Source organism: Pan troglodytes, chromosome X (assembly GCF_028858775.2).
Source record: "Pan troglodytes isolate AG18354 chromosome X, NHGRI_mPanTro3-v2.0_pri, whole genome shotgun sequence".
Lineage (NCBI taxonomy): Eukaryota > Metazoa > Chordata > Mammalia > Primates > Hominidae > Pan > Pan troglodytes.
In genome coordinates this window covers 19,400,463-19,425,796 of record NC_072421.2, presented here as the reverse complement: position 1 = coordinate 19,425,796, position 25,334 = coordinate 19,400,463, and the positions used below count along the sequence as shown (strand labels likewise).

General features: G+C 40.7%; 1 protein-coding gene across 5 annotated transcripts in view; it reads right to left on the bottom strand.

Moving 5' to 3' along the window:
* Positions 1-225: 225 nt before the first annotated feature.
* Positions 226-25,334, bottom strand: part of PPEF1 (protein phosphatase with EF-hand domain 1) — a 152,179-nt gene continuing 127,070 nt past the window's right edge. For all 5 annotated transcript variants that reach the window (XM_054676256.2, XM_054676257.2, XM_024353137.3 and 2 more), the window contains 6 exons: positions 24,059-24,244; positions 21,566-21,708; positions 9,988-10,094; positions 4,053-4,216; positions 2,305-2,389; positions 226-867 (listed from right to left, as the gene is read on the bottom strand). In XM_054676256.2, coding sequence (XP_054532231.1) covers positions 656-867; positions 2,305-2,389; positions 4,053-4,216; positions 9,988-10,094; positions 21,566-21,708; positions 24,059-24,244 — 897 coding nt within the window. In that variant the 3' untranslated portion in view covers positions 226-655. The remainder of the gene's footprint in view (positions 868-2,304; positions 2,390-4,052; positions 4,217-9,987; positions 10,095-21,565; positions 21,709-24,058; positions 24,245-25,334) is intronic.

The following is a 25,334-nucleotide window of genomic DNA, read 5'->3' as shown; positions in this document are numbered from 1 at the left end:
CAAGGCCCCATCTTACCAATGAAGGTGTCAAACCATATTAATTATAGGGCTCAATCCAAGTGTATTCACTTTGTATCTCCAACATACACACACACAAAAATACGCTTTTTCAAACAATACACTCCCACAGATTCCCCCCAAGAATCCAATATGGTTCTCATCCCGGAAGGGTGGATCCCTTAATTGAGGATCACTGGCTTATAAAATCTCCAAAGAAGATCACAGTTTAAAGATGGAAAGACTTTATTCCATGAATAACCTGGTATTCCTCCTGTCTCCCTCAGTCACTCACAGATGTCAAGCTTAGTAGTTTTCTCTTGTGCTGTATGAGTTCCTTTCAGGATGTTTTCAAACCGCTGTGGCCTCCTGGTTAGGTGGCACTCACGAGAACACCACTAGGTCCAACCCAGTTTCTCACTGGCAATATGTAGGTACTAATGCTGAAACCAAATCCTATTACTGACATTTAACCTAATCTTACCAATAACAGCTTGCTAGGGACTTCCAAAACCCATACTATGCATCTGTTTGTGGGATGAATTGGGATCTGCTTTTCTCTGCTACTGACTATGAATTTCAGGGGTGTTGGAAAGGACTGTACTTGTGATTTGGGCCTAGCTGTTTCAGGGAGCCTGAGGGAAGCTCTCATTTGTGTTTAGCCAAGGTTGGGGACATCAGGTTTCATCAAGTCTTCATATCTATGCACTACATAGAAAGCCTTTAAAAACTCATTAAAGTCAATGCTTCCATCTTTGTTCAAGTCCATTATGTTGGCAAGCTTATTGACTTGGGAATCATCAATATGAACATTGTAGTGAGAACTAAAAAGTTTCCACATGGCACGAAATTCTTCCATGGAGATCAGGCCTAAAAGAATATAGGAGAAGGTTGTGAGTGTTCATTTTAAGACCCACCTAAGGCAAGGGTTGGGGAACCCACACTGATTAAATAGCCCCAGTTAGAAACTCACTAAACTGCCTAATCATGAAGATACTGAAGGATATGGAAGAGTAAGATCATAAATGTAAGAAACAATATCTCACTTTCAACTACCAAGGGATCCTGAACTTATTCTAAAGCCAGAATGAGCAAACAGTGAAGAAATGGGGACGGGGTTGTGGACTATGGGACTAAATGTGGTATAGAAATTACAAGACCTAAAATAGAAAGGTGAGGTGCATGGAAGGAGGGCAGAGAGGAGGATGACATCAAAGCAGAGGGAGAAGATACCGTGGGAGTCAATAAGAGGATTACAAACAACGGTGCTGCCTTTTTCATAGGCAATCATTTACTTTAATGTGTTGATCATTGATTTTTTTTTTTTCGGTGTTCAAAGGTCTCTGCATTAGGGGATTATCTGATGAGTTTTTAAAAATTTGAAAATAAGTAATTGTGCATCAAAGCTAAAGGCAGAAGGCCGGGCGCAGTGGCTCACGCCTGTAATCCCAGCACTTTGGGAGGCTGAGGTGGGCAGGTCATCTGAGGTCGGGAGTTCGAGACCAGCCTGACCAACATGGAGAACCCCATCTCTACTAAAAATAAAAATTATCAGGGTGTGGTGGTGCATGCCTGTAATCCCAGCTACTCAGGAGGCTGAGGCAGGAGAATTGCTTGAACCCGGGAGGCAGAGGTTGTGGTGAGCTGAGATCCCGCCATTGCACTCTAGCCTGGGCAACAAGAGCAAAACTCTGTCGCAAAAAAAAAAAAAAAAAAAAAAAAAAAAGCAGAAAATGACTTTTCATAGCCCTTACTCCCCAAAACAGAATCAGATTTCTAGGAATGATTTTTATGGCCATGAGTAACTAAGATACTGAAATGGATAGTAAATCATCTTTTCATTTGTGCTGGTGATTTATAAAAAGTTATTTCAGTTTGACTGATGGCTACATAGGTTTCTGTAGGACTCTATGGTCTTGAATACAGAGTCTGCAGCCAAACTGAAATAACAATAATATTAAATGAGTTTCTTTTTCCCCTCAAGTTTCATCATGTTAGATGAAGAACAAAATAGATAAAATCAGAGTTCTGATTTCAGAGAACCAGATTAGCCTTTGCTTTCTACTACTGCTACCCCATTTTGACTTTTAGTCTAGTCTGTTGGGGCCTGGTGAAGGAGCTTAGTCCAAAACAATGGGCTCCTACAATTTTCATTTAACAGTATGCATAAGCAGGCCTCCATCTTACCAATGAAGGTGTCAAACCATATTAATTACAGGGCTCAATCAAAGTGTACTCATTTTGTATCTCCAACATACACACACACATACGCTTTTTAAATGGACTCATCCAAGTTCATTTATTTACCTGAGTGATCAGTGTCAATGGCATTAAATATGATTTCCAGGTCAGATCTGTATCTGTACAGAGTTTCAACTAGAGTAGAATGAGCCTAAAATAAAGATTTTCTAAGTGTTAGAACATATTGAATTCATGACACTAATCGCTTTTAGCAAATGTAACAAACAGAAAACATCATCAACAATTGAAATGATGTGATTTAGACAGAAATCTGAGAAGGCCAGCCTTCCCTTGGAGGCCCCACCCTCTTCATTCAGTCTGTGATCCTCAGGGGACAGGGCCAAAATGAATAAGGCAGCAGTAACTAACACAGCCACCATTTACAGAGAACTTTATGTGGATTATTTCATTCGGTCCTCTACAACAAGAATGAACAAGAACAGAACTATTATTATGTCCATTTTACAAATTTGAAAACAGGGAGATAAAGGAACTTTCCCAAGGGTCGCAGAGCTGGTGAGTGGGATTTAAATCTCGGCTGCCTGAAGCCAAGGCCTGTGATCTTAGTCACCATGGTAAACTGCCTCTGAAGTGACGTCAAAAGCCTCCTTCCTGGGGATATTTTAGTCTCTAACCTACCTTTACTTCCCTTCTCTCTGCTCTTAACGTCTCATCTTCGCTGCAAATGATCACCCAAGTTCTAGCTCCAACCAGCTCCTTTTCAGCTCAATGTCATATTTAACTGCTGATGAATTGTTAACTAATAAGTATGGGGATCCGATAAATCTCCCTGATATTCACATTCTAAGAAAAGATTCTACATTTCAAAACTCTTTCAGACATATTCTGGGTCATGTCAGCAAGTCTGTACACTCAGGCTTAACAAGCAATACATTAAGTATTGGAAATGGTATGTTGTATAAAAGCATGGATGTCAGGCCAGGCACAGGGGCTCATGCCTGTAATCCCAGCACTTTGGGAGGCCGAGGTGGGCAGATCACTTGAGGTCAAGAGTTCAAGACCAGCCTGGTCAACATGGTGAAACCCCATCTCCACTAAAAATATAAAAATTAGCTGGGTATGGTGGCAGGCGCCTGTAATCTCAGCTACTTGGGAAGCTGAGACAGGAGAGTCACTTGAGCGTGGCAGGCAGAGGTTGCAGTGAGCCGAGATTGCACCACTGCACTCCAGCCTGGGCAACAGAGCGAGACTCCACCTCAAAAAACAAACAAAAAGCATGGATGTCATATCTCCCCTTCTGCTAGACAGCACTTACAAAAAAAAATCCAGTATTTGATGTGGACTTGCTTGTGGAAGCTTTTTCTTTTTTCTTTTTGCTTATCCTGGGAACACACAAATTTGCTGAACAGACCGCAGTGTACCTGGGAGATTCCCCTTCGGCTTTTCCTAAGACTGCCACTCCATCTATTAGATTATCCCACTCCCAGCTTCTCTTTTTTTGAGACGGAGTCTCGCTCTGTCACCCAGGCTGGAGTGCAATGGTGCGATCCTGGCTCGCTGCAACCTCCGCCTCCTGGGTTCAAGCAATTCTCCTGCCTCAGCCTCTTGAGTAGCTGGGATTACAGGTGGGCACCACCACACCTGGCTGATAATTGTATTTTTAGTAGAGACGGGGTTTCACCATGTTGGTCAGGCTGGTCTCGAACTCCTGACCTCGGGATCTGCCCGCCTTGGCCTCCGAAAGTGCTGGGATTACAGGCGTGAGCCACTGTGCCCGGCCACTCCCAGCTTTTCAAAGGACTAAGTTATGTTTCACCCTGGCCAGGTTTTAGCTGGGGCTATGTTTCACTTGCCTCTTGTACAGGTTTTTCAATGCGGATATTCTGGAAGCTGGACATGTATTCAACGTTTCCATTTTGGTCTATGTTTACCAGATTCGAACTGAGGGATCTCCATGGTAAGTTCAGCCCCAAAATGTTCTCCATGCAAAAAGCCCACTGGCTCACAGAAAGTTTTCCTAACAACAACAATAACAAAGCCCAAATGATTTGTTAAAATATGATTTTAAAGAATGCAACCTCCTTGGGAGAGCCAGGGCAGCATGGGGCCAGCTGCTCTCCCTCATAATTTATCCTCCCAGGCCCTGCAGCCCTGAAGGAGAACTAACTCAAGGATATCTTCAGTGTTCCACAGATCGTGTCCTTCCTGTCACCTGTAAGAAATCAGACTTTAGGTGTTAGATTTTTTTTTCCTTTTTTTGATTAACAAAGTAAGGTATGCTTATTTATTTATTTATTTTTTTTTTGAGAAGGAGTCTGGCTCTTTTCACCCAGGCTGGAGTGCAGTGGTGCCATCTCAGCTCACTGCAACCTCCGCCTCCTGGGTTCAAGTTCAAGTGATTCTCCTGCCTCAGCCTCCCAAGTATCTGGGATTACAGGTGTACGCCACCATACCCGGCTGATTTTTTTGTACTTTTAGTAGAGATAGAGTTTCACCATGTTGGCCAGGCTGGTCTTGAACTCCTGACCTCAAGTCATCTGCCCACCTCAGCCTCCCAAAGTGCTGGGATTACAGGTGTGAGCCACTATGTGCGGCCTAGGTTTGCTTATTATAGAAGATTTGAAAAACACAAAAGAATACAAAGAATAAAAGATGTATTATTCACCTGTCATTTCACAACTAATATTCTTTTCCTCCTAATATATGTAATTTTTCAAAACACAAATATCTTTATTACATATAGGCTGTTTCTATTTTTATACAGATATCCATTTGGCCCAGCATCGTTTATTGAAAAGACTCCTTTGCCCACTGCTCAGCAGTGGGACCTTCAAGTGTCTATATATGCATGAATATGTTTCAGGATTCTCTACTTGCTTCCATTGTCTATATGGGTATTCTTGTGCCAATTGCATGCCATTCTAATTACTGTACTTTTATAATAGATCTTGATATATAATAGGGAAAGTCTTCCCACCTTATTCTTTTTCTTCAGGAACATCTTGGCTATTTGGGGCCTTTTGTAATTCCATATGACTTTTAGATACAGATTCTCAAGATCTACTGAAAAATCCCCACCTTGGGATTTTGACTGAGATTGCATTGAAACTATAGCTCAATTTGGGAGGAATTTGTACCTTGACAACTTCAACCCTTATAGTCCTTGAACACAGTAATACCCACCCATTTATTTCAGTCCCCTTTGATTTATCTTAATAATATCTTAGAAATCTCATACCTCCCCCGTCTCTACTAAAAATACAAAAAATTAGCCAGGCATGGTGGCGGGCGCCTGTAGTCCCAGCTACTTGGGAGGCTGAGGCAGGAGAATGGCATGGACCCAGGAGGCAGAGCTTGCAGTGAGCCAAGATCGCGCCACTGCACTCCAGCCTGGGCGACAGAGCAAGACTCCGTCTCAAAAAAAAAAAAAGAAATCTCATACCTCATTCATTAGGTTTCTCCCACAGTACTTGATTATCTATTGTGAATGGTATCTTTTAAGATTTTTGTTATCTAAAAGCTAATTGCTGGCTACCCCAGCTATCAATTTATTCCCACTTAGCTCCAAAACTAGTCATTTTTTTTTTTTTTTTTTTTTTTGCACGTTTTGTGATACTAGAGCTGGACCCTGTAATCATTTCCTCTTTGGCAGCTTGTATAACGTTAGTCTCTGTTAGTAGACAGTGCAGGAAGAACACTGCAAAGGATAGCAAAAGAAAAAGCTTTTCTTTCTGGTTCTGGTGTGCCTTGCTTCTTGTTTCTACAGCACCGCATGGTTAGCATGTGTGGAAAATGTAGTGGCACCCACCTTCTAGTAAATTTCACTGACACCACAGCCCATGGCTTCCTCGCCATTAGTGTGTGGGAGACGCGGTGGTGCACAGCCCAAAGAGAGTCTTGCTGGCACCTCAGTGGGTGGCTCCATCCTCTCCAGTCCTGGCCCACCAGCCGGAGACCCAACTGTAACTTGAGGCACCTCAGTGAACTTCTGCCCTATCCAGCGGACCATAGCCACATCCTCACCAATGAGGGCTTGATCTCATCTCTTGATTGGGAGTAGGGGGTCCCTTCCAAGTTTTTCCTTCCTTGGGTCCTCTCTCTCAGCCTTAGACAGCAGCTCCTCCCTACACTTGCACTGGTTATTTGTTTTCTCTCTCTCTCTCTCTCTCTCTCTCTCTCGCGCCATGGTTTCGTCAACTTCAACAGTTCCCTCAAAGAACCATTTTTTGGCCGGGCACAGTGGCTCATGCCTGTAATCACAGCACTTTGGGAGGCCAAGGCAGGTGGATCACCTAAGGCCAAGAGTTGCAGACCAGCCTGGCTAACATGATGAAACCTTGTCTCTACTAAAAATACAAAAATAATTAGCTGGGCGTGGTGGCATATGCCTGTAGTCCCAGCTACTTGGGGAGGCTGAAGCAGAAGAATTGCTTTAACCTGGTAGGCAGAGGTTGCAATGAGACAAGATCGTGCCACTGCACTCCAGCCTGGGTGACAGAGGGAGACTCCATCTCAAAACAAAACAAAACAAAAACAAAATTTTTTTTTTTTACTTTGTTAATCATATCTTTTACATTTAAGGTTATCATCAATGCCTCTCTAATTTGCATCCCATAAATTCTAATACATTGTATTTTCATTGTCATTCAGTTTCAGCAATCTAATTTCCATTGTGATTCTCTTTGAGCCAAGGATTATTTCTTTTTTTTTTTTTTTTGAGACAGAGTCTCGCTCTCTCTCCCAGTCTGGAGTGCAGTGGCGCAATCTCGGCTCACTGCAAGCTGCGCCTCCTGGGTTCATGCCATTCTCCTGCCTCAGCCTCCCGAGTAGCTGGGACTACAGGCGCCCGCCACCACGCCTGGCTAATTTTTTGTATTTTTAGTAGAGACGGGGTTTCACTGTGTTAGCCAGGATGGTCTCCATCTCCTGACCTCGTGATCCACCCTCCTCGGCCTCCCAAAATGCTGGGATTACAGGCATGAGCCACCACGTCTGGCTGGAGCCAAGGATTATTTCTATATTTCTCATTTCCAAGCCAAAGGGTGATTTTATTACTATCTTATGTTACTGAGTTGTATATGTCAGAGACTTTATTCTGTAATGTTTCCAATTCTTCAAAACCTATTGAGATTCACTTTATGTTCCAGTGTGTGGTCACTTTTTGTAAATGGTCCATTTGTGCTTGATAAGAACATGCATTCTGAAATTTGGGTACAGAGTTCTGTGTAGTCTTTTAAGAAAAAAGTTTGCTGGCCAGGCGCGGTGGCTCACGCCTGTAATCCCAGCACTTTGGGAGGCCAAGGCGGGTGGATCACGAGGTCAGGAGATCAACACCATTCTGGCTAACACAGTGAAACCCCACCTCTACTAAAAATACAAAAAATTAGCTGGGCGTGGTGGCACACACCTGTAGTCCCAGCTACTCGGGAGGCTGAGGCAGGAGAATTGCTTGAACCCGGGAGGCGGAGGTTGCAGTGAGCCGAGATCACGCTACTGCACTCCAGCCTGGGCGACAGAGCAAGACTCCATCTCAAAAAAAAAAAAAAGAGTCTGCTAATCTTTTATCTGTTTGTTCTTTTAGTTCCTGAGAGAGGAGTATTAAAACCTCCCTCTATCGTGGTAGATTTTTCTACTTCTACTTTTTATTCTGTCAATTTTTGTTTTGAATAGTTTTGAAGCTATATGAATAAGTACATACACATTTAGAATGGATTCAATTGGCATAATTAATATTTTATCATTATGAAATGTCCTTTTTTATTTCTAGTAATATATACTTCCTTAGAGTCTACTTTGCCTGATACTAATAAAGCTGTCTTAGCTTTGTTTTTGTTAGTGTTTTCATGGTATATGTTTTTCCAAATTTAATTTCCAATGTTTTGTGTATATGATTCTATGGTCTAATTTTGCAACTGTTGAGAAATCTATCAGTCTAATTGTTATCTCTTTGTAGCAATATGTGTTTCCTCTCTGCCTGCTTTTTAAAGATTTTTTCTTTGCTACTGGTGCTCTGGAGTTTCACAACAAATGTGTGTAGGTGTGGATTTAACTTCATTTATTCTACTTGAGAATCACTGTTCCTCTTTATGAATTTGAGTCTTTTATCAATTCTGGAAATGTCTTAGCCATTACCATGTCAAATATATGGTCTCTTACATTCTATTCTCTCCTCCCAGTACTCTGAGTAGGTGTATGTTCAACTTCTCATTTTATTGTTCATAACTCTTTTTTTGTTTGTTTGAGACAGAGTTTCACTCTTGTCACCCAGGCTGGAGTGCAATGGTGCGGTCTCGGGTCACTGCAACCTCTGCCTCCTGGGTTCAAGCAATTCTCCTGTCTCAGCCTCCCAAGTAACTGGGATTACAGGTGCCTGCCACCATGGCCGGCTAATTTTTTGGTTTTTTTTTGTATTTTTAGTAGAGGTGGGGTTTCACCATGTTGGCCAGGCTGGTTTCAAACTCCTGACCTCATGTGATCTGCCCGCCTCAATCTCCCAAGGTGCTGGGATTACAGGCATGAGCCACTGCGCCTGGCCTGTTTATAACTCCTAAACTAATTCTTTCTTGAGTAGCGTCTAATCTTCCGTTTAACCCATTCATTATGCTTTTTCTTTTTTTAACAAGCATATTTTCTATCTCTTTGGTTTTTCTTCAAATCATTCCCAAATGCATGTTTCTGGTTCCATATTTCCTTTGAACATATTTATTTGATAATTCCAATATTTGATGTCCTCGGGGAAATAATTGTTGTTTCTGCTGACTCTCACTCATGGTAGTTTGTATCCTTGTTTGTTTGGTAATTTTTGATTGTGAGCTTATGTGAGTTGATCTTAATCTCTGGATACGTGAGTGGCCAAAATTAGGGATGCTTCCCTCAAAGATAAATTTGCATTTGCTTGCCAGGAGTCAGGGAGCATTACAGACTTAGGACAACTTTAGCCACTTTGAGGGTCCAAGCATGATGATGGAAGTCTCAAATTCAGCTTTTCCATCTTCCTACTATATTATAATTTAGTCTCAGAATTGATTGCTATACCAATATCAGCATTGGGCCCCAGGAAAATCTAGTCTTTTGTGCTTTCTTGTTGCTCCATGCTCCCACATGTGGTTTCAAATCATCTTTCACGGAAAGTGAAGATGCAGCTGGAAGATTCACGTGACTGTGAGGCTGGTAAATGCATTAACATTCTACATCCTCCAAAATCTAGCTGTTTGTTAACAAGAAGGCCCTCCAGAACATCTAGTCTAGCATACTATCAGAATAGAGGTTTAGGGCCGGGTGGCTCACGCCTGTAATCCCAGCACTTTGGAAGGCCAAGGCGGACGGATCATGAGGTCAGGAGTTTAAGACCAGCCTGAACAACATGGTGAAACCCCATCTCTACTAAAAATACAAAAATTAGCTGGGCGTGGTGGTGTATGCCTATAATCCTAGCTACTTAGGAGGCTGAGGCAGGAGAATTGCTTAAACCCAGGAGGTGGAGGTCATAGTGAGCTGAGATCGTGCCACTGCACTCCAGCCTGGGCAACAGAACAAGACTCTGTCTCAAAAAAAAAAAAAAAAGTTTAATTCAGGGTTGTTGTTAGTTTTCCAAGTTGAAAATAGCTTGCTAAAAGGGAGAAATATGCCTTTTTTGAGCAAATAATGGATTATATTTTATTTTTATCTCTATTCTTCCTTCTTAGTAAAAATGGAGAACTGAAATCCTAAGGAAGCAAGGAAAATGAAAAGTGATCTGTATGTAACTTGGTGTGTTAAGAAATGGTAAATGTTATGCAAATTTGTTACCTGATTTTCTATGGTCTTGAAGTTGGAAAGCACGAGTAAGGTCACTTTTTCGTGAAATCACTCTCTCTCTTAATATCTTGATGGCGCTGTTTTCCATAGTATCCACTCTGCAAAGAAAACAATAATTAGGTAAAAGTAACATAAATCATCCTGTTGTGTTTCATTTTAATGTGCAATATTACTATTTATGAATTTTTACTTTAAATGAATTGCCCAGATTCTCACATATCGCTACTAGATGGTAAATATATGCATATGTATATGTATGTGTGTGTGCATGCACACATGCATTTCATGAAGTTTTAAAAGGATTACAAATAGTATTTTCTTTTGAATGTCAAAACTCACATGAACAATCATTTGAAAAGAAGGAAAATAAAGAGGAACTTACTATACCAGATATTGAAATTTATCATTAAATCACTGAGCTAAAACAACAGATATTGACACAAGAGAAGACTGATACATGAGTAGAACATAATAGAAATTTCATAAACAAAGGCCGGGTGTGGTGGCTCACACCTGTAATCCCAACACTTTGGGAGGCCGAGGCGGGTGGATGACAAAGTCAAGAGATCGAAACCATCCTGGCCAAAATTGTGAAACCCCGTCTCTACTAAAAATACAAAAATTAGCTGGGCATGGTGGCACGTGCCTGTAGTCCCAGCTACTTGGGAGGCTGAGGCAGGAGAATTGCTTGAACCCAGGAGGCGGAGGTTGCAGTGAGCTGAGATTGCACCATTGCACTCCAGCCTGGGCAATGGAGCCAGACTCCGTCTCAAAAGAAAAATTCATAAATATATCAAACTATGTATGGGAATAATATATATAATACAGAGGTATTGCAATTCAGTAGAAGAGGACAATTTTTAAAAAGAGTGCTAGGATAGTTAGCTAACAACCTAGACTTCAACCTCTACCTCAGACCATTTACAAAAATAAATTTTCAAATAAAGGAGGAACAGAGGAACAAAATAGTCACACACATACATATAATTACTGTTTTGTTCCTCTTTGTATTTTTTGTGCATGTACACACACACACACATATATGGCAAAATGATAGATGTAAATCCAGGCATATCAATAATAACATCATATGAGAATGGATTAAATAATCAAAAGGCAGAGATTGTGAAACTGGATAAAAGCAACAAAACAAGATCTAACTATATGTTGTTAATAGGAGACACACTTTAGTTTCAAAAATACAAAGAGTTTAAAAGGAAAAAGACAAAAAGGAAATTCCATGCAAACGGCAAGCCTGAGAGCTAGAGTGGCATACCAATAGCAGACAAAATGGACTTTAAGACAAAAATTGTTACCAGAGACAAAGAGGGGTATTTTATAATGATAAAACAGTCCATCAAGAAGATGAAGCAATTATAAACACATGAGAACCTAACAACAGAGCTCAAAACTACATGAAGCAAAAACGGACAGAACTGAAGGGAGACATAGACAATTCAACAATAATATTGAGACTTCGATAGTCGACTTTCAGTAATGGATGAAACAACTAGGTGGAAAATCAACATGGAAAGAGAAGTCTTGAACAGCACTCAAACCAACTAGACCTCACAGATATGTATAAAACACTCCACCCAACAACAAGAGAATTACATTCTTCTATAGTACATGTGGAACATTCTCCACAATAGACTCGATGCTAGGCCATAATATAAGCCTTAATAGATTTAAAAGGATTAAGATCAAAGTATCTTTACTTTAAAGAAAATTTAGGATTTATTGAAAGAAATAAATTAATAAAGTAATTTGGGAAAATAAATAAATTAAAAATTAACAACAGAAGAAATTTGGGCAAGTCACAAATATGAGAAAATTAAACAACAAAATCTTAGCCAATAGGTCAAAGAAGAAATCACAGGAGAAGTCAGAAAATACTTTAAGATGAGTGAAAATGAAAATACAACATACCAAAACATATGAAGTAGTGCTTAGATAAAAATTTATAGCTATAGATGCCTATATTAAAAAAAGAAAAAAGATCTTGAATCAGTAACATAATCTTCCACTTTAAAAGATTGGAAAAAGGCTGGATGTGGTGGCTCATGCCTGTAATCCCAGCTACTTGGGAGGCTGAGGCAGGAGAATCGCTTGAACCTGGGAGGCAGAGGTTGCAGTGAACCGAGATCACGCCATTGCACTCCAGCCTGGGCAACAAGAGCAAAACTCCATCTCAAAAAAAAAAATAAAAAAATTAAAAACTGGAAAAAAGAGTAAACTGAACCCAACATAAGCAGATAAAAGGAAATAATAAAGAATAGAGCAGTAAGAAATGAAATAGAGAATGGAAAGATAATAAAGAAAAATCAACAAAACTAAAAATTGGTTCTTTGAAACTAAATTGTCAAACTTTTAGAATGTCCAAGAAAAAAAAGAAAAAAGACTCAAATTTCTAAAATCAAGAGTGAGAGGGGACATCACTACTGACCTTACAAAAGTAAGAAAGATTATAAAGAAATACTAAGAACAATTGTAGACCAACAAATTAGATAACATAGATGAAAAGGACAAATTGCTAGAATGACACAAACGATCAAAACTGACTAGGAAGAAATTAAAAAACTGAACATGCCTGTAACAAGTAAAAAGACTAAGTAATCAAATGATTCGCAAAGACAAGCCCAGAGCCAGATGGCTTCACTGGTGAATTCTATGAAACATTTAAGGAAGAATTAATGCCAATCACTCACAAACTCTTCCAAAAAGAAGAGGTGGGAATACTGCCCACTTAGAAGCTAGTATTACCTTGATACAAAAACCAGATAAAGATCACAAGAAAACTACAGACCAGTATCTCTTATGAATATAGACACAAAATCCTCAACAAAATACTAGCAAATGGCATCCAGAAACATATAAAAAGGATTATACACCATGGGTAAGTGGGATTTATTCTAGGAATGCAAGCTTTGTCTAATAGCTGAAATCAACCAATGTAATATACCATATTAACACAGGACAAATAAACAATGGGGAAAGGACTCCCTATTCAATAAATGACACGGGGATAACTGGCTATTCATATGCAGAAGAATGAAACTGGACCTCTACCTATCACCATATGCAAAAATTAACTCAAGATGGATTAGACTTATTAATAAATGTAAGACCTCAAACTATAAAAATCCTAGAAGAAAACCTAGGACATACCCTTCTGGACATCAGCCTTAGCAAATAATTTATGACTAAGTCCTCAAGAGCAATTGTAACAAAAACAAACATTGACAAATGAGAACTAATTAAACTAAAGAACTTCTGCACAGCAAAAGAAAATATCAACAGAGTAAGCAGGCAACCTAAAGATTGGAAGAAAATCTTCACAAACTGTGTATGCAACAAAGGTCTAATATCCAGAATTTATAAGGAACTTAAACTATTCAACAAGCAAAAAACAAATAGCCCCATTAAAAAGCGGGCAAAGGATATGAACAAACACTTCTCAAAACAAGACCTATAAGCGGCCAACCAACATGAAAAAATGCTCAACATCACTGAACTTCAGAGAAATGCAAATCAAAACCACAATGAGATACCATCTCACACCAGTCAGAATGGCTATTATTCAGAAGTCAAAAAATAATAAATATTGGCAAGGCTGCAGAGAAAAGGGAATGCTTATACACCGCTGGTGTAAATGCAAACTAGTTCAGTCACTGTAGAAAGCACTTTGGAGATTTCTCAAAGAGCTAAAAATGGAACTCCCATTTGGACCCAGCAATCCCATTACTAGGTATATACCCAAAGGAAAATAAATCATTGTACCAAAAACACATGCAGTTGTATGTTCATCATAGAACTATTCCTAATAGCAAAAACACGGAATCAACCTAGGTGTCCATCAATGGTGGATTGGATAATGAAAATGCAATACATATACACCATGAAATAGTATACAACCATAAAAAAACCAAAATCATTTCTTTTGCAGCAACATGGATGCAGCTGGAAGCCATTATCCTAAGTGAATCAACATAGGAACAGAAAACCAAATGCCATATGTTCTCACTTTTAAGTGGGAGCTCACCATTGGGTACACATGGACATAAAGATGGGAAAAATAGACACTGGGAACTACTAGAGGGGGAGGCAGAAAGGAGGGCAAGGGCTGAACAACTAAGTATCGGGTATTATGCTCACTACCTGGGTGATGAAATCACTCATACATCAAACCCCAGCATCACACAATATACCCATGTAACAAATCTGCACATGTACTCCTTGAATCGAAAATAAAAGTTGAAATTTTAAAAAATCACAAAAATCACATGATCATCTCAATGCATGCAGAAAAAATTTATCTGATGAAATTCAACACTCTTTCATGATAAAAACACTACCCAAACTAGGCATAGAAAGAAACTTCTTCCACTTGACGAGAGGCATCTATAAAAATACACAGCTAACATTATACTTAATTATCAAAGAGTGAATGCATTCCCTTAAGATCAGAAATAAGACAAGTATATCTGCCCTCACCAGTTTTATTCAACACTGTACTGGAGGTTTTAGCCAGGATGATTATACAAGAAAAATAAAACCAGGATGATTATACAAGAAAAATAAATACAAGGGATCCAGATTGGAAAAGAAGTAAAACTGTCTCCATTAACAGATATGATCTAGGTTATAAAAAATCTCAATGACTCTACTAGAAAAAGATTAAAACTAACAAGTTAATCAAGATTGTACAAGATCAATATCCAAAAATCAATTTTTTTTTTTTTTTTTTTTTTTTTTTGAGACGGAGTCTTGCTCCGTGGCCCAGGCTGGAGTGCAGTGGCGTGATGTTGGCTCACTGCAACCTCCGCCTCTCGGGTTCAAGCCATTCTTCTGCCTCAGCCTCCTGAGTAGCTGGGACTACAGGCGTGTGCCATCACACCCAGCTAATTTTTGTATTTTTAGTAGAGACAGGGTTTCACCATATTGGCCAGGCTGGTCTTGATCTCCTGACCTCGTGATCCACCCGCCTCAGCCTCTCAAAGTGCTAGGATTACAGGCATGAGCCACCGTGCCCGGCCAATCAATTGTATTTCTATACACTAGAAATCAAGAATCTAAAAATATAATTAAGAAAACAGGCCAAGTGTGGTGGCTCACATCTGTAATCCCAGCACTTTGGGAAGCCAAGACTGGAGGATCACTTGAGCCCAGGAGTTTGAGACCCAGCCTAGGCAACATAGTGCGACCCTGTCTCTACAGAAAATTGAAAAAATTAGCCGGGTGTGGTGGTGCACGCTAATTTTAATGTAAGGCCCAGGAATTTGAGGGTGCAGTGAGCTATGATCACATCACTGCACTCCAGCCTGGGTGACTGAGTGAGACCCTGTCTCCATAAAAAGAGAAAAGGAAAGAAAAGAAAAACAATTCCATTTACTATAGCAGCAAAAGGAATAAAATATTTAGAAATAAATTTAGCAAAATAAGTCCTAGACTTGTACACTGAAAAGTTCAAAATATTATTGGAGGAAATTAAAGAAGATTTAAATAGAACAATATTTCATGTTCATGGATTGGACAACTTAATATTGTTAAGATGATAATAGCCTTCAAATTGATCTACAGACTCAACATAATCCCTATCAAATTCTCAGCTGGTATTTTTGCAAATTGACAAGCTGATTCTGAAATTTACATGAAAATGCAAGGGACCCAAAATAGCCAAAACAATCTTTAAAAAGAAGTGCAAAGTTCAACTCACATTTACCAGTTTTAAAACTGTAGTAAGTTTGTAAAGTTACAATAATTAGGACAGTGTGGTACTAGCATTAGGATAGACATAGACATAGACAAATAGAATACAATTTAAAGGCCAGAAACAAACCCTTACATTATGATCAACTGATTTTTGACAAGAGTGCCAAGAAGGAAAGAACAGTCTTTGAGTCATGGTTCTGGGACAACTGGATATCCACATGTAAAAGAATAAAGCTGAACCCTTCCTTCACACCATACACAAAAATTAACTCAAAATGGATCAGAAACCTAAATGTAGGAGCTAAACCTATAAAACTCTTAGAAGAGAACATAGGAATGAATCCTTATGACTCTGAGTTAGGCAATGCCTTCTTAGATACAACACCACCAAAAAAGCACATAAATTGGATTTCATCAAAATGAAAAATGTTTGCACTACAAATAATACCACAGAGAAAGGGATAAGAGATCCCACAGAATGGGAGAGAATGTTTGCAAATCAAATATTGAACAAGTGGCCAGTCGTGGTGGCTCACGCCTGTAATCCCAGCACTTTGGGAAGCTGAAGCAGGTGGATCTCTTGAGCCCAGGAGTTCAAGATCAGCCTGGGCAACATGGTGAAATCCCGTCTCATCAAAAATACAAAAATTAGCCAAGTGTGCTGGCTTGTGCCTGTAGCCCCAGCTACTTCAGAGGCTGAGGCAGGAGGATCAACTGAGCCCCGCAGGCCAAGGCTGCAGTGAGCCATGATCGCCTTTGCCTGGGCAACAAAGTGAGACCCTGTCTCAAAAAATATATATATATATATACTGAATAAGTGATGTGTATATAGAATAAAGAACTCTTGCAATGCAAAAATAAAGAGTGACAATTAAAAATGGAAAATGTACCTGAAATATAATATTTCTAAAGAAGATGTACAAATGTCCAATAAGCACATGGAAAGATCCTCGACATCATTAATCATTAGGGAAATACAACGCAACACTACAATGAGATTCTACCTCACACCACTAAGAGAACAATAAGAAAAAAGAGAGATCAAGCTGGGCGCGGTGGCTCACACCTGTAATCCCAGCACTTTGGGAGGCCGAGGCGGGCAAATCACCTGAGGTCAGGAGTTTGAGACCAGCCTGGCCAACATGGAGAAACCTCATCTCTACTAAACATACACAAATTAGCTGGGCATGGTGGCGCATGCCTGTAGTCCCAGCTACTCGGGAGGCTGAGGCAGGAGAATCACTTTAACCCAGGAGGTGGAGGTTGCAGTGAGCCAAGACTGTGCCACTGCACTCCAGCCTGGGGCAACAAGAGTGAAACTCTGTCTCAAAAAAATAAATAAATAAAAAGAGATCATAACAAGAGTTGGCAATGATGTAGAAAACCTGGAATCCTCACACACTGATGGTGGAAATGGTAAACTGGTTAGCTTCTTGGGAAAAAAGTTTGCAAGTTTCTCAAAATGTTAAACACAGAGTTACCATATAACCCAGCAATTCCATTACCAAGTATTTACTCAAGAGAAATGAAACATGTACACACAAAAACTTGCCCATGAATGTTCATAACACCATTGTTTATAATAGCCAACTAGTGGAAACACCCTAAATATCTATCAACTCATGAATGGACAAACAAAATGTGGTCTATCCATACAATGGAATATTATTCACCCATAAGAAGGAATGAAGTACTGATATAGAATACAACATGAATGACCTCAAAAACATTGTGCTGAGTGAAAGAGGCCAGCCACAAAAGACCACATATTGTGTGATCTCATTTATATGAAATGCCGAGAATAGGCAAATCCATAGAGACAGAAAATAGATTAGTGGTTGCCTAGGGCTGTGATGGGAGGAGGTGACTGAGAAATGACTGCTCAGTGGGTATGAGTTTTCTTTTTAGGATGGCAAAAATGTTCAAAAGTTAGATAATGGTGATAGTTGCAAAACTCTAAACGTACTGTCATTGAATTGTAAATGGGTAAACTTTGTGGTATGTAAATTACATCTCAACGTAGCTGTTAAATTTGAGAATTTGTGTGTGTGTGTGTGTGTGTGTGTGTGTGTGTGTGCAGAGAGAGGCAGAGACAGAGAAAGAAATTTTCTAAACAAAGGTAAAAATCCAAAAATTATAATGAAATTATAAATAAATATGGTATGTTGTTTTTCAGATTGTCCAATGTTATAACCCTTTTGAAGTAGCTATTAAAATTTTAAACATATAAATTCCATAAATTCCACATTGTAAAATCTTACATTAAAAAAGCCACTAAAACTTATGGATATATGTCCACACACACACACACACACACACACACACACACACACAGGATTTTTTCCAGCTTTATTGACATAAAGCTATAACATATTTATAACTGGCAAATAAAATTGTATATATTTAAGGTATACAATGTGATGATTTGATATACCTGTATCTCCAGATATCCTCCACCTCTCAGCCCCTGGCAACCACCATACTACTCTCTGTTTCTATGAGTTCAGCTTTTTTAGATTCCACATATAAGTGATGTCATACAGTATTTGTCTGACTTATTTCACTTAGCAAAATGCCCTCCAGGTTTATCCATGTTGTCATAATGTCAGGATTTCTTTTTTATGTTGGAATAATATTCCATTGTGCATGTACAATCAGCCCTCTGTATGCATGGGTTTCCCTTCAGTGGGTTTTTTTTTAAATTGAGACAGGGTCTCACTTTATTGCCCAACCTGGAGTGCAGTGGTGCAGTCTTGGCCCACTGCAGCCTTGACCTCCCAGGCTCAAGTGATTCTCCTGCCTCAGCCTCCAGAGTAGCTGGGATTACAGGTGTGCGCCATCATGTCCAGCTAATTTTTGTATTTTATGTAGAGATGGGGTTTCACCATGTTGCTCAGCTAGTCACGAACTCCTGGGCTCAAATGATCCTCCTGCCTCGGCCTCCCAAAGTGCTGGGACTACAAGCGTGAGCCACTGCGCTTGGCCAAATTTATTTTTTTTAAAACAGATGGTTGTGCCTGTACTTAACATGTACAGACTTCTTCTTGTCATTATTCCCTAAACAATACAGTATAACAACTATTGACATAGTGTTTATAGTGCATTTGGTATTATAAGTAATTTAGAGATGACTTAAAGTATATGGAAGGATGTGCATAGGTTTTATGCAAATACCATGCTATTTTATATAAGTGACTTGAGCATCCAGGGATTTCGGTATCTGAGAGGGCTCCTGGAACCAATTCCCTACAAATATCAAGGAATTACTAGATAGATAGATAGATAGATAGATAGATAGATAGATAGATAGATATAATGTGATATATCTATATATATATAATATATAAATCCACACACGTATATCAGTCACACTTTCTTTTTCTGTCTTGATAGACACTTGGGTTGTTACCATATCTTGACTATTGTGAATAATGCCACACTGAGCATGGGAATGCAAATATCTCTTCAAGATACTGATTTCATTTCCTTTGGATATATACCCAGTAGTGGGATTGCTGGATCATATGGTACTTCTATTTTTAATGTTTTGAGGAACTTCTATACCATTTTCTATAATGGCTGTACTAATCCATATTCCTATCAACAGAGTACAAGCATTCCCTTTTCTACACTCCCTGGTCAACACTTAGGTTTTGTCTTTTTGATAACAGCCATTCTAACCGGTGAGAGAGGGTATCTATCTCATTGTGGCTGTGCATTGCATTTCCCTGATAATTAGTGACGTTGAGCATCTTTTCGTATACCTGTTGGCCATTTGTATGTCTTTGGGAAAATGTCTATTCAGGTCCTTTGCCTATTTTTTAAATTGGATTACTTGGTTTTTTTTTTTTTTGCTGTTGAGTCGTATGAGTTCCTTATATATAGGAATGCTAGTTATAGCATTGTTTTTAAATGCAGAATCCTGGAACCAATCTGGATGTCTATCAATTGGATAAGATTTAGTTGCTCCATAACTGTTATGGTACATGTATACTACAGAATAATATGTATGTACTAAAAAGAATGAGTTAGGTCTATCTTTACTAACTTGCGGTGATGTTCACGATAAAATTTTTAGGGGAAAAATTCAGTTGCAGAATACAGTGTGCAGTGTGATTCTTTCTTAAAAAAATATACGTACGGCCGGGCGTGGTGGCTCACTACTGTAATCCCAGCACTTTGGGAAGCTGAGGCGGGCGGATCACAAGGTCAAGAGATCGAGACCATCCTAGCCAACATGGTGAAACCCCCTCTCTACCAAAAAAACAAAAATTAGCTGGGTGTGGTGGCGTGCACCTGTAGTCCCAGCTACTTGGGAGGCTGAGGCAGGAGAATTGCTTGAACCCAAGAGGCAGAGGTTGCAGTGAGCTGAGATCGCGCCACTGCACTCCAGCCTGGCAACAGAGCAAGACTCCGTCTCAAAAAAAAAAAAAAAATGTACGTACAGGCTGGGCGTGGTAGCTCACACCTGTAATCTCAGCACTTTGGGAGGCCGAGGCGGGAAAATCACCTGAAGTCAGGAGTTCAATACCAGCTTGGCCAACAAGGTGAAACCCTGTCTCTACTAAAAATACAAAAATTAGCCCAGCGTGGTGGGGCATGCCCGTAGTCCCAGCTACTCGGGAGGCTGAGACAGGGGAATCACTTGAACCCAGTAGGTGGAGGTTGCAGTGAGCCAAGATCGTGCCACTGCACTCCAGCCTGGGCAACAGAGCAAGACTCCTTCTTTAAAAAAAAAAGTATGTACATTGTTTATCGTCTTTCTCTTCACACTGAGATATGTGTTTGATGAGGGGACTTCAGCCTATCTTGTATTATGTATGCCTAGAATAGTATCTGACACATGGCAGGTACTCAAAGGTTTTTTTTAATTCAATGACTGAATAAATGCTTGACTATTTTTGTAAGAGCAAGAAGAGGGTGGAAGGGGCCATTCTAAACTGCCAGTTTTAGTTACCTCTGGGGAAAAGGATAATTGAGAAAGGAGAGAAGTTGTTAACATTTTCTTTATTCTTCTTTGCTTTTTTTCAGTTGTTAACAACAAACATGTTAGTTCTATAATGTAAAAAATCTTAGACCGGGCGCAGTGGCTCATGCCTGTAATCCCAGTACTTTGGGAGGTCAAGGCAGGCAGATCACATGAGGTCAGGAGTTCAAGACCAGCCTGGCCAACATGGTGAAACCCCGTCTCTACCAAAAATATAAAATGTTAGCCAGGTGTTGTGGCGGGCCCTTGTAATCTCAGCTACTCAGGAGGCTGAGGCAGGAGAACAGCTTGAACCTGGGAGGCAGAGGTTGCAGGGAGCTGAGATCACGCCACTGCACTCCAGCCTGGGCTGCAGAGCGAGACTCCGTCTCAAAAAAACAAAAAACAAATGAAAAAAACAAAAAAAAAAAAAACAAAAAAACACTTAGAAAGATAATGTTAAAGGGAGAAAAGGAGTATAAGCTACAAATGCCATCACATGGAGAGAGACACTCAACTATTTGTCACATACACTTCTGGATAGAGAAGAGAAAGGGGCAAGACCAGATAGAGCTGTTTGTGGGTCAGAGAAGGTTGTAGGTTGGGGGACTGAGTGGGTGTGGGGATCTTCTTTTCTTTACATTCAGTTACGTTTCTGAGGGCTGACTGCTTTATCCATCTAAAAAGATGTATGAATTTAAAATTGCTCCTTTTGGTTTCAAATATGGGTGCATTCACCACTTGGTGTCTGGAACTATTTCCATTTTGTTGATACTAATGAGTAAGCTATAAATGACTCTCTTCACTCACGTGGCTGCTCTTAGTCACGTGGGACTGGTTCTAATGGGTCCGTGATACCAGTGCTCAGCACTCTCGGTATAGTATACACACCTTTGGCGAAGAGGCTGAAAGCACGTTGCTTTAGTTACTTGGTACTGGAAAAATCGAGGAGTTGTACCAGAACATAGTTTGATGTAAGCTCCTCGATTGCTGCCTTCTTCATAATAATTAGAAGCAGAAAATATAGTCACAACCTGGTTAAAGAAAAAGAGGGTCAGGTTCACGTAACATTAGTTCTCAAAAGGTCATTCAATAAGGTCAGAAATGGCTCAATTCTTAAAAAGCAAACATCAAAGAAAGTTCATAAACCCTGCAAATCATCACAGTCTGATGTGATTTCTATGACTGCATCGGAGGAAAACAAGGCTACTACCCAGTGTCCCCAGCAGCACTAACTCCTGGCCACTCAGCCAATGTCCTCAGCGCATGGCCCTGCAATCCCGGGTACAATTTTAGTGCCAAATCTCAGAATCCTCTTTAATGTTTGATTTTGCAAATTCTTTTTCCAAGGGGATAAATCCCCTATTTTCTTGCCTTGTAATAGTTGAGCATTCAGAACAAAATTTGTCTGGTACTTCAGTTTTTTTCTTCTGCTTGGAGCTGAGTGATTTAGAGGGTTCAGGGCCCCAGAAAGTCAGTGCTTTAAGGGCAGAGGTGCAGTGGCTAGAATAAGGGACCATGACCACTGTCTTGTGAAGGAACTAGCCTTGGGCTGTGGTAGAATATGGGAGGACAATTTTTTTTTTTTTTTTTTTTTTTTAAGATGGAGTCTCGCTCTCTCACCATGCTGGAATGCAATGGCACGATCTCAGCTCACTGCAACCTCCACCTCCTGGGTTCCAGGAATTCTCCTGCCTCAGCCTCCCGAGTAGCTGGTACTACAGGTGTGTGCCACCACGCCCAGCTAATTTTTGTATTTTTAGTAGAGACAGGGTTTTACCATGTTGACCAGGATGGTCTCTATCTCTTGACCTCGTGATCCACCTGCCTTGGCCTCCCAAAGTACTAGGATTACAGGCATGAGCCACCATGCCCAGCCAGGAGGACAATATTTGTGGGTGACAGGGAACCTGGTTTAGGCCCCGTTCTGTCCTGATGAGCATGTCACTTCAGACAAGCCACTGATGTTTTCTATCTATTTTCTTACTACAAAGAAACCCTAAACAATACTTGCCTTACTCATCTTGGAATGTTAGTATGAGCTGAAAATGAATTAATAAAGGTCAGAAAAACAAAGTGCTGACACAGAGGGAAATGCCACACAACTTGGTGTCCATTTTTATTTATTGCTGTTCACTATAGGAAAAGGTGCATTCCAGGCCAGGCGCGGTGGCTAATGCCTATAATCCCAGCACTTTGGGAGGCTGAGGCAGGTGGATCACCTGAGATCAGGAGTTTGAGACCAGCCTGGCCATCGTGAAACCTTGTCTCTACTAAAAGTTCAAAAATTAGCTGGACGTAGTGGCGGGCGCCTGTAATCCCAGCTTCTCGGGAGCATGAGGCAAGAGAATCACTTGAACTCGGGAGGCGGAGGTTGCAGTGAGCCGAGATCGCACCACTGCACTCCAGCCTGGACAACACAGCGAGACTCTGTCTCAAAAAAAAGAAAAAAGAAAAAAAAAGAAACGGTGCATCCCAGAACAACTTGGGACAAGAAACCAGCTCCTCGGTCCTCACCTTTTTTAGCCTTTGATCAGACACCACTGAAGGAACACAACACACTCCGTTTTAGTGGCTGCAGCTAAACTGACTACAGTGAGCAACTTGCTGGAGGTCACCTACTCAGGGAGCTGAAGGGAAGTGTGTTTTGTGTTTTGGGCCCTGCACAGGGAACACGTAAAAAGTGCAAGAGCAAACTGGATTCACTGCTGCCTTTTATGCGCTCTGTGAGGAAAAGGACATTCTCAACCCCACTGTATGGGACAGTTGCCTTATAAGCAGTCTAAAGAACCAAGCCTTTCTGTGTGTCTACTTAGTGCCATGTATCAGAATTTCTGTTTCTGGGGCCAGGCGCGGTGGCTCACGACTGTAATCCCAGCACTTTGGGAAGCCGAGGCAGGCGGATCACCTGAGGTCAGGAGTTTGAGACCAGTCTGGCTAACATGGTGAAACCCTGTCTCTACTAAAAATACAAAAATTAGCTGGGTGTGGTGGCACACACCTGTAATCCCAGCTACTTGGGTGGCTGAGGCACGAGAATCACTTGAACCCGGGAGGCGGAGGTTGCAGTGAGCTGAGATCACACCACTGCACTCCAACCTGGGTGGCAGGGTGAGACTCCATCTCAAAAAAAAAAAAAAAAAAAAAAAAGAATTTCTGTTTCTGGGATTAGGGAAGATCAGGGAAATAACCCAAATATCTTTTAGGATAAGGGACAGTGAGGCCCCTTCAAACAACCTAGATGAAGCTCGCCTTCTCTGGTTTCCGTTTGGTACTAGAGAAGACATCTTCTCATGGGCTTCTAGGCCAGACGTGCTCTGTGAAGAAAAGACTGTGCTTAGGGGAAGGATGTTTATGGGAATGTCACCAACAATTTTAGCTTACCTTCCCATCATGACAGATTTCATACCCTTCGGGCTTACATTCATGAGACCTGATGAGCATCTTCAACTGGTATTTATTAAGAATCTTGGAAGTAACATCTGGTCCAAAATAGCAGCCCCCTCCTCGGCACGTATTTGGAAAACAGCCATTTTTGCCTCTGGGATCACTCCACAGAATATCAATAATCTTGGAACAACAAACCAGATTTCACTGTAACTTACAAGTGAGAGTATATCTTTCTAGATTCCAACTTATTTGTCAGAAATATTAACCCAAGGTATCCCAAAGACCACTTCTCATTCTTCCTTGAAAATTGTTTCAGGCGTGGCGTGGTGGCTCATGCCTGTGATCCCAGCACTTTGGGTGGCTGAGGTGGGAGGAGTGCTTGAGGCCAGGAGTTCAAGCCCAGCCTGGGCAACATGGTGAGACCTCAACTCTACAAAAAATACAAAAATTAGCCAGGCATGGTGGTGCATGCCTATAGTCTCAGCTACTAGGGAGGCTGAGATGGGAGGATCACTTGAGCCTGAGAGGTTGAGGCTGCAGTGAGCCATGATCGCTCCACTGCACTCCAGCCTGGGTGACAGAGGGAGACCCTGTCTCAAAATTGTTGGGAGCAGGCCCCCCTAAAATCTGGCCATAAACTGGCCCCAAAACTAGCCATAAACAAAATCTCTGCAGCACTGTGACATGTTCATGATGGCCATAACGCCCACGCTGGAAGGTTGTGGGTTTACGGGAATGAAGGCAAGGAACACCTGGCCCGCCCAGGGCGGAAAACCACTGAAAGGCATTCTTAAGCCACAAACAACAGCATGAGCAATCTGTGCCTTAGGGACATGCTCCTGCTGCAGTTAACTAGCCCAACCTATTCCTTTAATTTGGCCCATCCCTTCGTTTCCCATAAGGGATACTTTTAGTTAATTTAATATCTATAGAAACAATGCTAATGACTGGTTTGCTGTTAATAAATACGTGGGTAAATCTGTGTTTGGGGCTCTCAGCTCTGAAGGTTGTGAGACCCCTGATTTCCCACTTCACACCTCTATATTTCTGTGTGTGTCTTTAATTCCTCTAGCGCTGCTGGGTTAGGGTCTCCCCTACCGAGCTGGTCTCCGCAAAAAAGAAAAAGAAAAAAGAACATTGTTTCATATTCATCTCCTCCATGAATAACCAATACAGCAATAACAATAACCAAGAATCAGGCCCTGTCATTTTTTTTGTTTGTTTTTTTGGCTTTAAAAATTCCATCACAATTGTTTGACAATTGTTGAAT